Source organism: Amphiura filiformis, chromosome 7 (assembly GCF_039555335.1).
Source record: "Amphiura filiformis chromosome 7, Afil_fr2py, whole genome shotgun sequence".
In the NCBI taxonomy this organism is placed as follows: Eukaryota; Metazoa; Echinodermata; class Ophiuroidea; order Amphilepidida; family Amphiuridae; genus Amphiura; species Amphiura filiformis.
The window spans coordinates 9,391,475-9,408,981 of record NC_092634.1 but is presented as its reverse complement, the minus strand read 5'-3'; the positions used below and the strand labels follow the sequence as shown (position 1 = coordinate 9,408,981).

General features: G+C 37.0%; 1 protein-coding gene across 1 annotated transcript; it reads left to right on the top strand.

Moving 5' to 3' along the window:
* The first annotated feature begins 4,792 nt into the window (after positions 1-4,792).
* Positions 4,793-12,197, top strand: LOC140156715 (uncharacterized). The gene is made up of 3 exons (XM_072179653.1): positions 4,793-5,215; positions 7,101-7,270; positions 9,930-12,197. The coding sequence occupies exons 2-3, from the start codon at positions 7,140-7,142 to the stop codon at positions 11,188-11,190; spliced, it is 1,392 nt and encodes a 463-aa protein (XP_072035754.1). The 5' UTR covers positions 4,793-5,215; positions 7,101-7,139; the 3' UTR covers positions 11,191-12,197.
* Positions 12,198-17,507: the final 5,310 nt, after the last annotated feature.

Here is a 17,507-nt window from a genome sequence, read left to right as displayed (position 1 = left end):
AAACATACGGGCAAAGGATGGATCTACGATTAGCTTAAGTCGTTTGGGCGTAAACATGAGCGCAAAGGATGGATCTACGATTAGCTTACGTCGTTTTGGGCATAAACATACTGGCAAAGGATGGATCTACGATTAGCTTAAGCCGTTTGGGCGTAAACACGAGCGCAAAGGATGGATTTACGATTAGCTTACGTCGTTTGGGCGTAAACATACGGGCAAAGGATGGATCTACGATTAGCTTAAGTCGTTTGGGCGTAAACATACGGGCAAAGGATGGATCTACGATTAGCTCAAGTCGTTTGGGCGTAAACATACGGGCAAAGGATGGATCTACGATTAGCTTAAGTCGTTTGGGCGTAAACATACGGGCAAAGGATGGATCTACGATTAGCTCAAGTCGTTTGGGCGTAAACATACGGGCAAAGGATGGATCTACGATTAGCTTAAGTCGTTTGGGCGTAAACATACGGGCAAAGGATGGATCTACGATTAGCTCAAGTCGTTTGGGCGTAAACATGCGCGCAAAGGATGGATCTACGATTACTAGTAGCTTAAGTCGTTTGGGTGTAAACATACGGGCAAAGGATGGATCTACGATTAGCGTATACAATTTGGGTCTAAACATACGGGAAAAGGATGGATCTACGATTCGCTCGCAAAGGATGGATCTACGATTAGCTTAAGTCCTTTGGGCGTAAACATGCGAGCAAGGATGGATCTACGATTAGCTGAAGTCGTTTGGGCGTAAACATACGGACACAGGATGGATCTACGATTAGCTTAAGTCGTTTGGGCGTAAACATACGGGCAAAGGATGGATCTACGATTAGCTTAAGTCGTTTGGGCGTAAACATGAGCGCAAAGGATGGATCTACGATTAGCTTACGTCGTTTTGGGCATAAACATACTGGCAAAGGATGGATCTACGATTAGCTTAAGCCGTTTGGGCGTAAACACGAGCGCAAAGGATGGATTTACGATTACTTACGTCGTTTGGGCGTAAACATACGGGCAAAGGATGGATCTACGATTAGCTTAAGTCGTTTGGGCGTAAACATACGGGCAAAGGATGGATCTACGATTAGCTCAAGTCGTTTGGGCGTAAACATGCGCGCAAAGGATGGATCTACGATTACTAGTAGCTTAAGTCGTTTGGGTGTAAACATACGGGCAAAGGATGGATCTACGATTAGCGTATACAATTTGGGTCTAAACATACGGGAAAAGGATGGATCTACGATTCGCTCGCAAAGGATGGATCTACGATTAGCTTAAGTCCTTTGGGCGTAAACATGCGCGCAAGGATGGATCTACGATTAGCTGAAGTCGTTTGGGCGTAAACATACGGACACAGGATGGATCTACGATTAGCTGAAGTCGTTTGGGCGTAAACATGCGCGCAAAGGATGGATCTACGATTAGCTTAAGTCGTTTGGGCGTAAACATACGGGCAAAGGATGGATCTACGATTAGCTGAAGTCGTTTGGGCGTAAACATACGGGCAAAGGATGGATCTACGATTAGCTTAAGTCGTTTGGGCGTAAACATACGGGCAAAGGATGGATCTACGATTAGCTTAAGTCGTTTGGCGTAAACATACGGGCAAAGGATGGATCTACGATTAGCTTAAGTCGTTTGGGCGTAAACATACGGGCAAAGGATGGATCTACGATTAGCTTAAGTCGTTTGGGCGTAAACATGAGCGCAAAGGATGGATCTACGATTAGCTTACGTCGTTTTGGGCATAAACATACTGGCAAAGGATGGATCTACGATTAGCTTAAGCCGTTTGGGCGTAAACACGAGCGCAAAGGATGGATTTACGATTAGCTTACGTCGTTTGGGCGTAAACATACGGGCAAAGGATGGATCTACGATTAGCTTAAGTCGTTTGGGCGTAAACATACGGGCAAAGGATGGATCTACGATTAGCTTAAGCCGTTTGGGCGTAAACATGAGCGCAAAGGATGGACCTACGATTAGCTTACGTCGTTTGGGCGTAAACATACGGGCAAAGGATTGATCTACGATTAGCTTAAGTCGTTTGGGCGTAAACATGAGCACAAAGGATGGATCTACGATTAGCTGAAGTCGTTTGGGCGTAAACATACGGACACAGGATGGATCTACGATTAGCTTAAGTCGTTTGACGTAAATATACGGGAAAAGGATGGATCTACGATTAGCTTAAGCCGTTTGGGCGTAAACATACGGGCAAATGATGGATCTACGATTAGCTTAAGTCGTTTGGGCGTAAACATGCGCGCAAGGATGGATCTACGATAAGCTTAAGCCGTTTGGGCGTAAACATACGGGCAAATGATGGATCTACGATTAGCTTAAGTCGTTTGGGCGTAAACATGCGCGCAAGGTTGGATCTACGATTAGCTTAAGCCGTTTGGGCGTAAACATACGGGCAAATGATGGATATACGATTAGCTTAAGTCGTTTGGGCGTAAACATACGGGCAAAGGATGGATCTACGATTAGCTTAAGTCGTTTGACGTAAATATACGGGAAAAGGATGGATCTACGATTAGCTTAAGCCGTTTGGGCGTAAACATACGGGCAAATGATGGATCTACGATTAGCTGCAGTCGTTTGGGCGTAAACATGCGCGCAAAGGATGGATCAACGATTAGCTTAAGCCGTTTGGGCGTAAACATGCGAGCAAAGGATGGATCTACGATTAGCTTAAGCCGTTTGGGCGTAACATACGTGCAAAGAATATGGATCTACGATTAGCTTATGTCATTTGGGCGTATACATACGCGCGTTTTTTATGCGGGATGAAAAACCCTTAGGGGTATAATTGAACAAACTAGTTTGCGTCTGACGTCAGGGTAAAGGCGCGACGTGATTGGTTGCTGACCTGCGCAGTACGGCATTTTTTGGTCTGGTTGATATGACGTCATACGCAAACTAGTCTTTTTAATTCGGTCTTCAATAATACCCCCTCGTAGGACGAGGGTTAAATATTATCCAAATAATCAGCCTAGTTCAATCTAGGATTGTTTCAACATAAACTGTGTCTTGATGGAATAAATATTAACGAGGATTATGACAACTGTGGAATAATGATGAAGCGTGACTATTTGGACACCCTGTGTATATATCATATCGAACAATTCAGTAGTTAATCGCTATCATCAGCCATCCCCATATGAGCAGCTGCAATTTAGTGAGAGAGTATACAGTACGAAAACGTACATCATCACACTTTAAAAAAAGTGTTCTAGGGGTTCTACATACAGGAAAGCTAGGGTTCTTGTAATAACCCCTAAGTGGTTCTTTTGGGCCTTGAAAGAACCCTTTCCTTATCTAGAATGATTCTTACTGGCATTTCCAGAGCCTTTTCGTTCTTTGTAGAGCTATATAAGGCTCTGTAATAATAATAATAATAATAATAATAATAATAATAATAATAATAATAATAATAATAACAATAATAATAATAATAATAATAATAATAATAATAATAATAATAATAATAATAATAATAATAATAATAATAATAATAATAATAATAATAATAATAATAATAATAATAATAATAATAATAATAATAATAATAGTAGTAGTAGTAAAAGTATAGTAGTATGCACTATGCACACTGTTATGAGATGAGAAGATTGTTTATCCTAGGAGCACCAGGAGATGGTAAAACAACATTAGCTTTGACATTGTATAGACAGACTAAGAAATTCCTTTTTATATTCAGTTTTAAGTATATGTGATGTGTGTTTTTCATAGTGTGTGTATGGGGGAAAGAAGGAAGGGGGAATAATATATATGGGGGAAAGTTTGTGTTTTTTAAAGGTGGAGATGTGGATATACTCGTATATTAGCAGTATTAGCTTATAGTAAACACCCGGTGTAAACAAACACTGTCTGGTACTCCAGAGCTCTGCACCATACGATATTTGCACACACAAGCAAATTTCCTGCAGACACACACCTACAACACACACCCACATAAAGCATATGCTGTTTTGACAAAAAGCCATATTATGCCTTAGGCTATTTGGATGAACAGTTATATAACATATGCCTATATTCCAAGCACGCATCTTCATCATTATACTCTGGGGATTTGAGTACCATAGTCATGCAATTTGCACGGCCCCTATTCAAATAAAATATGTACTTGTCTGAGCCAGTATCTGTTTGCAATCTCTCGAGATTTACATGTTTTTACCCATTTGATTTTAAAATGTCTTAGTTGGTCGCAAATACAGTGCTTATGTAGGTACTATAGCATATTGCTTCGTTCTTGAAAACTAAAGCACTCAGCATTATTTACAAAGAATATGTTCTGTCAATTAAAAGGCCTTTCTAATTACTTGGCCTATTTTGTCATTCACATTTTTTTATTTGTTAGTTTATGTAATGTGTAGTCAACTATGTTTTAGTTAATTTGTGATATTCATTCGAATGCGTTTATCAAATAAACAATTGTTTGTGTTTTAATTTAACAAAATGTGTATCTATTGCTCCATTAAATACGCAGTGGTTTAGACTTTCACAAACAGTAATGTTCAATCTCCACAATAGTGATATGCATAATCAGTGTCATTAAATCACATTATATCATAGTTCTTTCTGCTAAACACCCACTGCGCATCACAATTAGTCCTCTTCTTACAATTATAATACAAATTTAGTCAAAATCACCGTGAGCATAACCAGCCAGTGTAGAATAATAAATTCATCTGTAAGCATTACCACGCTCATTAGAATATTTTGACGAGTTCCGCGTAATAGCCATATCCTCATGTTATACGTTGTACATCCCACGCAGTCACGACACAGAGCAACCGACCGCCGCTGGTAGTCTGCTAAAATACAACATGAGTGGATTGTAAATTAACAAAGCTTATTTCAAGAACATCTAGACCAATATTTAATTTGTTTGTACTTGAATCTAAATCGATACTTAGATTTGTTCCGAATATATTAATAAAAATATGTAATTTTGAAATCTTTTTAACAACGTTGGTAATTAAATTTGAAGGTTTATGCACTTAAAGCGGAGTAAAGGTTATCAGAACATCGTCATTAACGTGGAGATCGTACGTCTCGTGCAACCAGTGCACTGTCGAACAACTGTGACATCGTCAACAACAAATCTCTTGCCTTAGTGAATCGTTAACTGCACAAACTAATGTTTTGACGTTACCTGCATGGACAATTGTCGACATCACATTTGAATCAGGTAAATAGCTTCAGTTTGTTAACAATATTGGTGATTTCTATGTTTGTAAATTGATTTTGTTGCTTGGTGTATTAAGTTCAAACATCAACAAGTGTTCGGCTTGAGGAAGACAATCTCCTCGGTTATTTCCTGACGGCGCCATTTTTATTATCCTTATTTTACTAGCATGTATTAAGTGTATCGTATAATACGCTATTAACCCGTGGATGCTTAGCTTTTTATTGTATGTCTTTTGTGTTTTACTTTTTGATATTACAATATTTATACATCACTGTTTCGGGTGTCGAAAAGGCCACATATACATGGTGATATATTTTTGGTGATTTTAAAATATGATACTGATTTATAGTAACCGCTCAAATGGTGTAGCTTACAATTGCCCGTCGATATTCATTACATCTTAAAAGCTAATTATCGTAGACTGGTGATCTGCAGGTACTTTGTTACTTCATTTGGCATTTATTTTTATGCACACAAACAAACAAAAACACCCCTGCATTAGTATTGAAAACTGAGTAGCTTTAGTACAAAATGCGCGTTAAGGGGTGGGGTATGGGCAAACTTAAAGTACAGGTAACTGGAGAAGTGAAGCGACGAGTTACCCCAAATCACAGCGGCAGGTAGTGACTGGGCTGCCAAGTGCGAATATGTATTTATTTTGGAAGGTTCATGTTTGTTTTAAATTTTGGGACGTTTTTCCAAAATTTGATATTTTTGGTGATATTTCCAAAAAAGGCGCCATATCAAATCTCATAAAAAGGACACGACTGGCGGGTATGTTTTTATATTTCCCGCATGAAAGCTTGTGTCTACGTCTATACTATACTGCTTTAGATACGTTGGTTGATCGTTATTTTGATTTTACCAAACTGTTATCAAATCTATGCTGTGATTGGCACATACATGAGGTATCTCTTTGCATAATGCCCTGCTATTCAACAAGTCGGCCAATGACTGACCTTGATATACGCGTGATTGGATACTGTCATCTGTTATAAAGCATCCAGTTTACTACTGACTTGTTTGGGACCTGGTCAATACATATTCCTACAGGGAAAACAGTAGTTTGACTATGGAGTGAAAGACCCATACCCGAGGACCCATGATTGATTAGGCGCGGATATTAAAAGCACAGCCCGTTGCGTGTATAGCAGAAAATTATAAATGATAGAATGTTTGGAATTTTGTAACTAAAATACTAATTGCATTCTACATTATGTATGTATTTATTTATTTATGCCTATTTATTTATTTATTTATTTACTGACTTATCTATTTATTTGGTAGATTAAAGTAATTAGTAATAGTCCATGATTCATCGGTTTATTATTGATTGTTGATAACTTGAAAACGTGATTGATTGATCGATTGATAGCCATTTCACATATTCCTAAATTTATATGGGACGTGTATTTGAATAGTATCGTACATTAGATAAATATCAGTATTGATTTATTCTATTCAGCAATATCAAGGATTATTACTATCAAATTCTCACATCTAATAGTTAGTTGGCTTAGTGGTAATGCATTGAGTTTCACAACCGGGTTGTCACGGGTTCTGAATTGCTATGGCGCGCAATCTGAGTCCTATTCTGATGGCTGTGTTTCTTACAGGTACACTCCCTCTGGAATTCAAACCAGGTTACCGCTCTACACCCCTTAAATGTATAGCTTCAAATGTACATATGATGTATGTATATGTGTTCAGATAGTAAGAAACTATTATTGCCGGTCAGTGCTACTGCAGTTTTTGTTCATAATAACACTAATATTTTAAGTATACACATATTTATATTACTTACATGTTTAATTTTGTAAACGCTTTTTATGTTAAAAATAGTAATTTATTTTTCAGATTTTCTTCTTTTTGCTTACTGTTACAGCTTGTAAACTAATGTTAACTGCAATCTGCGTGGTGTAGAATGGGACACACTAAAAGTAAAACGTGGAAGCCGAATTCTCTCAGCTACTCTCTTCTTTACTCACTTCCTGATGAAATACTTCTTAATATATTATCGTTTCTACCCATGGAAGAAAGATGTAACATGGCAAGGTAATCTTAATGCAATTATGGTATATCGCTGAGCGACAAGCAATTGGTATAACCAATGAGGTAGCGCGCTTTCCATACGCAACAAGAAGCGCACTATCTCATTGGCTACAAATCAATCTCGTCGCTAGCGATGAAGTATAAATTCAGTTTACAGTTTTTGTTGGCGAGTGCACACAGTGAACACCTCTCCGCCACCCAACACACCCACTCCTTAAAGAATATATACAATCATACAAACAAACAAAAAATAATGTGCATGAGTAGAAAATGCTATATATACGTATAATTTCATCTATAATGTTATTATAGCCTTATGAAAATGCTAATTTGCCTATTCTATGCTTACATAAATAAATAATCTGCACTCCGATAATTGAGTGAATCAAAATCACACCCCAAAAAAGAATGACAATCAGCACCCAAAAAAATATAAATTCTCACTCTAAATAAGTGAAACCACTAGCAAGCTAGCAAATTTATGTTGCTAATAAAGGCACAAAAAAACTGAATTTTGATGATATTTCTGATTTTCCGAATGAGCAAATCACTGAATAAGCCTTTAATCAAGGGATAGATATTCGATTATATTTGCAGGCGTATAGCTACATGTTTGTTTTTAAAGTAATATTATTTTACCTGTTGTATGTGCTCCATTAATGAATATTCGTCTCTCCAAATATACAGAGACACACAGATTGACATATATTGACATTAGCTTGCTTTCAAGACAATTATAATGATAATGAAATCATGTCTGGAAAGTAATGTTGATTTTCCCGTCCCGTATAGATTAGTACTCTATACTCTGTACTGCAATAACCTGACAAGTGTGAAGACCTTTAGAGACATAGCTATACAGTTAGGCAGACAAACCCTACACACCCAAGGCCCCCAGCATACCCCACATCTACATGCCGCTATTATACTTTATAGTAACAGTGTCAGCTATATTCGATATACATAATGTGTGCATACCGTATAGCTACAAGAGATGTCTGGAAAGCAATGTTGTTTTACCGGTTGTATGTGCTCCATAAATGAATATTTGTCTCTCCATCCAAATATGCAGAAAAGCTCAGAAAGACATACAGATTGACATACATGCTTTCTTCCGAGACAATATAATGATAACACAATCATGTCAAGAAAATATAAAATATCCACCCACCCTCCGCCACCACGCATACAACCCTCCATGACATAGGCCAACTAAATTTATAATAGTAACCGTGCTGAAATTCGATACACATACTTATCATGTTTTTTTACCCTTTTCCCTTTAAAGTATGTATTTTCCATGTAGTTTACCTGAGTGATATACATGTTTGTGCTCCATACATGAATACTAACTCACTTCTCCAAATACAGATGAATATAATTGACTTTCTTTCTTTTTTATTTTCTTTCTTTCTTTCTTTCTTTCTTTCTTTCTTTCTTTCTTTCTTTCTTTCTTTCTTTCTTTCTTTCTTTCTTTCTTTCTTTCTTTCTTTCTTTCTTTCTTGCTTGCTTGCTTGCTTGCTTGCTTGCTTGCTTGCTTGCTTGCTTGCTTGCTTTCTTTCTTTCTTTCTTGAGAGGAGGTTGTGGATCACAAAATGTCCCTTTAACTGTCCTTTTTGTATCAAATCTGTAGTATTCATGTTCACTTTAAACTACAAAATAATCAACATAAATAATCAACAAGCGGTCTGTAACACTTATTTCATTTGATAATGATTCCTCCTCTCAAAGAACAAAATGAAGTATCTCTATATATTTACATTTGCAGATACTGTTTTCAAGGTAAAATTAATTTCAATGCGTGTATTGTGTTGAATCAGGGATGTGGGAGCAGTATCCATCATTGAATTGGCGCACAAAGACACAATCAGTGTGATTAGTGACATAGCCTTGAATCTTTAGCCTCCGAAATAAGTCCCAAAGGCTATAGCATCCTGATTACGATATTATACAAAATGATACAATTACCTTGAAAATACGTTATATAGGCTATACAAATACGTACATACGTAATCCATATTCATTACATTGATAATTATACACGTCTTGACGGACTAGCCACGTAAATTGTTTTCATCATGTGTTTGCAAGTACTGATTAGTGCCGAAAATAAGTATCATTTTTTTAGTATTTTGTTTCCTTTTCAATGCAACCTTTATTCCCATAGATGGGCGGATCACAATAGAATTTTGATTTCACGGGGTTGTCAACAAATTATTGGGAATGGTGTACAACACTCATCTTTTTGATTTCAGTTTTCCTAATTTTGGACTTACGAAAACAAGATATGTTTACCACCTGTGTTTATTAGTTGATATCCATTGAAAAAATACAAATCCACGCATATACAAACAAGTATTATTGTAAGACCAATCTATTGTATTGGCACACTTACGCCTGTTTCGTATTAATTTAGCTTTCATCAGAAACACTATATATGCTTGTAGACGAGGTTTTACGGTATTGGATTGTTGTTCAACAATTGCATTAAAACATTATTGAAAACTACAGCGTTTGGATCAAGATCTTTCAGTTCAGTAACAGGTGTAATATAATCGTACCAACCTCATCTGATAGTAGTTTGATATTTTTCATGTTAAATTGAACCTTCATTCAAACTAAACTGATTTTAATATTTATATCTTTTGACATTAATCTTCAGAGTTTGTCGTCGCTTCAACGCACTGGTACGGGATCGTGCCTTGTGGCACACCATTGACGTAGTACAAGTGATCGAACGACACTTTGAGCGAATGATTGCAGATCCACTAATGCTCATGTTTGATCGATATCATCCTCTGCAAATGAAGTACTGTCTTTTGTGGTTCCTGAATGCATATGCTAAAAATGCAGAAAGATTATGCCTAACAACAGCTAGTAGATCGGTGCTATCATATGTACATGATAATTGTCGAAATATCAAGGATTTTCACGTCCGGGAATACGCGCCTTCCACAAGACGTCTGATGACAGCTTTAAAACACCTTCCATCTGATATTCATACCTTGAAGATTGAATTCCCTCGCAAGTTTGACGTATTATTATGTGACAAAGAGAGCAACGGGTTTGTGGCCTGTCCTTTGGATCATCTCACAGAGTTAACCCTACAAGGAGCAGCTATAGATGTGTCATTCTGTAACAACATCGCCCAACTGCCTCGACTAGGACGACTTCGCTTGTTATGGTGCACTATGTCCAAACATCTCACTCTACGTAATTGTCAGTTTCTGAATATGATCAAATGTCTTGAGATATGCTGTTGCTTGTTTGTGTCGTTCAATCGATTATTGATATTCCTTGTGGAGATTGCTCAGTACGGCACCAATTTGATCACCTTTCACTTCCAGATGCCTAACGCTGAAAACAACCTGTTAAAGGTGGATTTAGGCAAGATCAAATCCCGTTACCGCCACATGTTGTACTTATCTTCCATAGATATTGACCCGTTTATATACGAATTATGTCAGACAAAGTCAGCGGTCAACCTACGTAACCTGTATTTTCGTGGGAACTTCACTCTATCTGGACCAGCCTTGGACACGTTAACACAACGGTTTGATTCTATTGAAGGACTCTCCCTTGGAGATAACCTACTCGGATGCATGCTTCTTACCATCGCCAAGAATTTACGCAAACTCAAAGTGATTGATCTTTGCAAGGGAAGATTTAGTGATAGCTGGTTGCATTGTTTCCAGAATCATCCGTGTCTTCAAGCCATCAGGGTGTACCAGAGTACGCGGCTATCATGTCACGAGCTCTGTGAGATCATTCGCACCTTGCCTAGTATGACATTGCTTTGTACGACTCAACATGAGCAGCTCAAAGATCTGAGAACCAAGAATCCTCGGATTTTAATCTGTCATAGTTACTGTCAGTGGGTACGGTTATTGGACAAGTATGTTCACAATGAAGGGGTTTCATAAGTTATTGAAAAACAAAGAAACCCAAACACAGCATTAAACTGGTTTCTATAAAAGGTGCAAGAACCTTCGGATTCCGATCATACATTAAAGCTGCAATTGTGTTTGAGAAAGGACCAATTTGCGTGAACATAATGATTAACCTAAGTGTCAGAACTGTTTCATGAACATTATTGTAATTTCTTATGACGGAACTAGTATTTTGCCATTGTGCTCGTAAATGATATTTTTATACCTGTTGTTTGATAACGTTCCAAGTGATGTAATCACGCAAAATTATTCAGATATCGACTATAATAATTACACCCTTTAAATTTACAAATTGAGTACATAAAAATTTGTAAGATACATGTATAAACACTTTTGTACGTTTTAGTGTCAAAGAAAGCAACGGGATTGTGGCTTATTCTTTGATTATATTAAGGTGGCGGGTAAGCATCATTAATTCATCTCGTACACTGGTGCGCTATGTGTTGTTTATACTGTTTATTCTGACTGCTCATATCCATAAGTACCAGACTCGAGTCAGTTCAGGGACAATCTGTGTAGCTCAGTGGTTAGAGCGCTCGCCTTGCAAGTTACTTGCAAGCAAGAGTTCTGGGATTCAAGTCCCCGCACAGGCAGGTTTGTCCGGAGTTTTTTTCTCTGGTTCATCTGATTATACATGTTGTGTTTCCATTTGTAATTTAATGTTTAATATTGTGCTAGTGTGTGATGCGTGATTCTTCTTGCATGCATGTTGTTGGTGTCACTTACATTATAAAGGGAGATAACCTACTCGGATGCATGCTTCTTACCATCGCCAAGAATTTAAGCAAACTCAAAGTGATTGATCTTTGCAAGGGAAGATTTAGTGATAGCTGGTTGCATTGTTTCCAGAATCATCCGTGTCTTCAAGCCATCAGGGTGTACCAGAGTACGCGGCTATCATGTCACGAGCTCTGTGAGATCATTCGCACCTTGCCTAGTATGACATTGCTTTGTACGACTCAACATGAGCAGCTCAAAGATCTGAGAATTATTGGACAAGTATGTTCACAATGAAGGGGTTTCGTGAGTTATTGAAAAACAAAGAAACCCAAATATACTTTGAAAACATAGAATTAAACTTGTTTCTATAAAAGGTGCAAGAACCTTCGGATTTGGATCATACATTAAAGCTGCAATTGTGCTTGAGATAGGACCAATTTGCGTGAACATAATGATTACTTAAGTGTCAGAACTCAACTGTTTCATGAACATTATTGTAATATCTTATGACGGAACTAGTATTTTGCCATTGTGCTCGTAAATGATATTTTTTATACTTGTGATTTGATAACGCTACAAGTGATGTAATCACGCAAAATGATTCAGATATCGACTATGATTATTCGCTTTAAATTGACAAATTGAGTATATATAAATTTGTAAGATATGAACACCACTATAAATTAAATAAAAACCAGCCGATTTTGTTAAGCTATAAGATCTCGTTTTTCAAAGATATTAATTTCAAATATCCGGCATAGTCTGCTTCACAATTGACCTTGGTCGTTTACGAACATGAGTGAATAAAACACGACGCATTCATAAACTGAATAATTTAGAGTATTCACACTTAACGTTTCATATCAAGAGACAACGAAGCATGGTGTGTTATTCATTTTGCACGTCTGTGTCTTAATATACAGAGTGTATCACAAAAATATTACAATTCAAAGATAAAATATTAAAATATAAAATCTCCCTTGAGTAGGAGGCAGAGTAATGTTTCTCAATTTTGTGCTCATATAAAATTAAAATTCATGAAATATATATATTTTCCTTCCTCCATTCCCTTAAGTTACATACATCAAGCGGTAATTCAACTTGATTTTTGGAAGTGGCATTTACATTGTGATTCACAGCCTCATCCTACCACTTACCCAACAAAATTTAAGATTTTTTATACCATCAGAAATCTAGAACAACATATTCTTTCAGATTCGGTTGTTTGACAGAGACATTGTACAATTTGTATTTTCTGTGCCAACAGCAATTACAACGCAGTGGCATATTTGGGAATGTAATACAAGCAATTGTGTGTATTGTACTCACAAATTCAGTATCTTAATCAACTCATCTTGGAATTAATCTTTTTTTTGTGGACGGGAATAATTCTGGTATACTCTACGCAAGAGTGTAACCCTAACCCTAATTTTAACCCTAACCCCAAACCTATCCCCAACCCTAACCGTAAAATACAGGGTGCGCAGGGTAAACCAGAATTATACCTAAACAGCGGGTGCGCAGGGTGAACCAGAATTATACCTATTATATCTATTGAACCATACACCATAAATAGAGGGTGCTAGAATACGACATGCCCCTTTAATGAGAATCAATGATAATGGAAGTGATTTTAATGTCAAAATGTGTCAGTATCATTTTCATTATAAAGGCGTTAAAATCTATACAAGGACATGATTGTGTCCTGGGATTATGTTTGGTTCTTTACGTATGACGACTTCACTGCATTGCACGCAAATAAATAGGAGCAATATGCATCAACTGTAAACTGCCTTCAAATACCTATCAGATGTTAGCGACCCTCAATATGTTTTCCTCTGCTCTTCTAAAATTCAATGTTTTTTCCTTCTCCTTTGCTGTATTCATGAGCTCGTTTACTGCGAGACGTGTTCTGGCTTGTTACTTTATAACATGGAAAATATTTCTTGAAGTTTAGTTTTTCTCTTGTCTCTTGACTTCTGACGTTTATCATAGAATGTATATTTTGACATTATAGTGTTTATGTACGTGTTCCATTTTATGCATGTAATACTTAAAGGAACACTTAAGAGCCTGGGACAAAAATATGCATTATTTTAAAGAACAGATTATAAGGGTTTCTTTCCCCCTTAAACAATTTATTACAAAATGAATAAAGGGACACTTTGTGATTAACAGCCTCGTCCATCACCTTACTCCAAAAAAGATTTTTATACCATCACAAACCTGGGACTACATGATGAGTGTCTGCGTATATGTGGCCGTACACCACGAATGAGCCGTAAAGTCGGCAAATTGTATTCTGAGTTACAGTGTAATATGTGCGTGAAGGTCGTATTCATAGGTACCTCAATTTGGTGCGACATACATCTCATTTGATAGCGCCAGTCAAACACCTTTTAATCAATCAATAATGCTATTGCTAAAGAGGATATTCAGCTTCTACCTATTTCTATAGAATCCTATAGAAGATCATTAAATTAATGAAATATAATCATTCTTCCATTTCCTCAAGTTACGTTGCATCAAACGGTAATTCAACTTGATTTTTGTAAGTGGCATTTACATTGTGATTCTCAGCTTCATCCTCCCACCTACTCCAAAAAAAACTAAGATTCGATCTTTATACCATCAGAAACTTAGAACAACATAATTATTCTCTCTTTCAGATTCGGTTGTTTGACAAAGACATTGTACAAATTGTATTTTATGTGCTCGACAAACAGCAATTACAACGCAGTGGCATATTTGGGAATGTAATTATAAGCAATTATGTGTATTTTACTCGCAAATTCAGAATCTGAATCAACTGTCATTTTGGAATTAACCTTTTTTGTGGACTGTAATAATTCTGGTATACTCTACGCAAGAGTGTAACCCTAACCCTAATTTTACCCCTAACCCCAAACCTATCCCCAACCCTAACCGTAAAATACAGGGTGCGCAGGGTAAACCAGAATTATACCTAAACAGCGGGTGCGCAGGGTGAACCAGAATTATACCTATTATATCTATTGAACCATACACCATAAATAGAGGGTGCTAGAATACGACATGCCCCTTTAATGAGAATCAATGATAATGGAAGTGATTTTAATGTCAAAATGTGTCAGTATCATTTTCATTATAAAGGCGTTAAAATCTATACAAGGACATGATTGTGTCCTGGGATTATGTTTGGTTCTTTACGTATGACGACTTCACTGCATTGCACGCAAATAAATAGGAGCAATATGCATCAACTGTAAACTGCCTTCAAATACCTATCAGATGTTAGCGACCCTCAATATGTTTTCCTCTGCTCTTCTAAAATTCAATGTTTTTCCTTCTCCTTTGCTGTATTCATGAGCTCGTTTACTGCGAGACGTGTTCTGGCTTGTTACTTTATAACATGGAAAATATTTCTTGAAGTTTAGTTTTTCTCTTGTCTCTTGACTTCTGACTTTTATCATAGACTGTATATTTTGACATTATAGTGTTTATGTACGTGTTCCATTTTATGCATGTAATACTTAAAGGAACACTTAAGAGATCGAAACAAAAATATGCATTATTTTAAAGAACAGATTATGAAGGTTTCTTTCCCCCTTAAACAATTTATTACAAAATGAATAAAGGGACACTTTGTGATTCACAGCCTCGTCCATCACCTTACTCTAAAAAAGATTTTTATACCATCACAAACCTGGGACTACATGATGATTGTGTGCGTATATGTGGCCGTACACCACGAATGAGCCGTAAAGTCGGCAAATTGTATTCTGAGTTACAGTGTAAAATGTGCGTGAAGGTCGTATTCATAGGTACCTCAATTTGGTGCGACATACATCTCATTTGATAGCGCCAGTCAAACACCTCTTAATCAATCAATAATCCTATTGCTAAAGAGGATATTAAGCTTCTACCTATTTCTATAGAATCCTTAAATAGCTCTAGTCTTTGTTTGCTTTGGCTAAATCCTGTTCAAGTGTTTTAACCTCTAGAAGGCTATCTCAGCACATCTAATGCTACTTAACAAACGTTAAAAAAAACCACCTGCATTTTGATGATTTTTACGATTTTCCGGATGAGCAAATCACTGAATATGCGTTTAATTTAAGGGTTGATATTCGATACATGTATGCAGGCGTATGGCTACAGGTGTGCTTTAAAGTAATGCTGTTTTACCTGTTGTATGTGTTCCATAAATGAATATTCGTCTCTCAAATATACAGATGAGACATACAAATTGACATACATTGACATTATTTTCGACATGTTCGAGACAGTATAAAGATAATACAATCCTGTCTAGAAAGTTTACTGTTCTGTTGATTTACCTGTCCTTATAATGCTACATATGAATAATCTTACCATTACTATAGCAGATAGGCAGACAGACACATGTGTATTTATGCGCTTACCCACATAAAAAGCTATAAAATACCCACATACCCATCCCGGCTCCCCCACCACACTTACAATGTACGCCGCACATACACCTCATCCCAGTGGCGTAGCGTCATAAGGGACACGGGGGGAGGGCATGTTTTCTTCGTTTTGTTTGCCTTTTTTTTATTTCAAAAATACCAAATGACAATTTGAATGACTTATCCTTCACTTTTAAGCAATTTATAAAGCATTTTAATTTTTTACACTTGCGCCCTGGGACTTGCACCAGGAGCTTTAATATTATTATTATTTATTCGCTGGCGAAGTTACGTAATTAATCGAATTAATTACTATAGCAATAGGTGAAAACAATTTTGAACATATCGCGCTGCACTACAAACAGGTTACACTCATCACCTGTAGTCTGCAATCATAGATTGAATACAATAGTCTGGTCTTTTCAAAGATGCTAATTTTACAGGTGCAAGTGATCGGCATGATATGGTTCAATGCAGAGGTACCGCGTGAACGTACAGTGCAGCGCGGTATATTCAAAAATTGTTTCACCTATTGCTATGGTAGTTAATCCGATTATTACGTAACTTCGCCAGCGTATTATCTGTACTCAGTGTATGCCCGAATCAGCTTAAGGGTACTTGCCCATGAATTTCATTCAGGGGCGCGTTTGAAAAACGGCACAGCGTATTAGTAAAAAGAATAAAAATACTAAAATTTACACCAGGGTTCGAACCACTGCCGATACACTATGCTGAACAGTGAACGACGCCACTGTGCCACGGCGGTACCTGTGGTTAATGTCTGACGATTTTCAAAGATATACATATCAACACATTTCTAGTGTATTAAAAGCAGATTTTGGTAGTAATACAGTCATAGTAAGACATTGGACTCTACTTGTTTGTTTGTTTTTCATTTAATATAAATTAATTTTGATGAATTGAACTGGTATGACTCTTAGGACTCGTAATAAACGACGATTAATTTTCTAATAAATATAATAAAAACGCTGGGTCATTCAAGACGTCCTTGTAATTTATGTCAAATCCAGGGGAGCGACAACACACCTCTACGTGTATAAGCCTACTTGCGCGATCGATACTGTCTCAATGATCCAGACAATAGCATTTGAATATACCGCGCTTATGTATGCATCTGCTTGACATGCCTGGTACCATAAT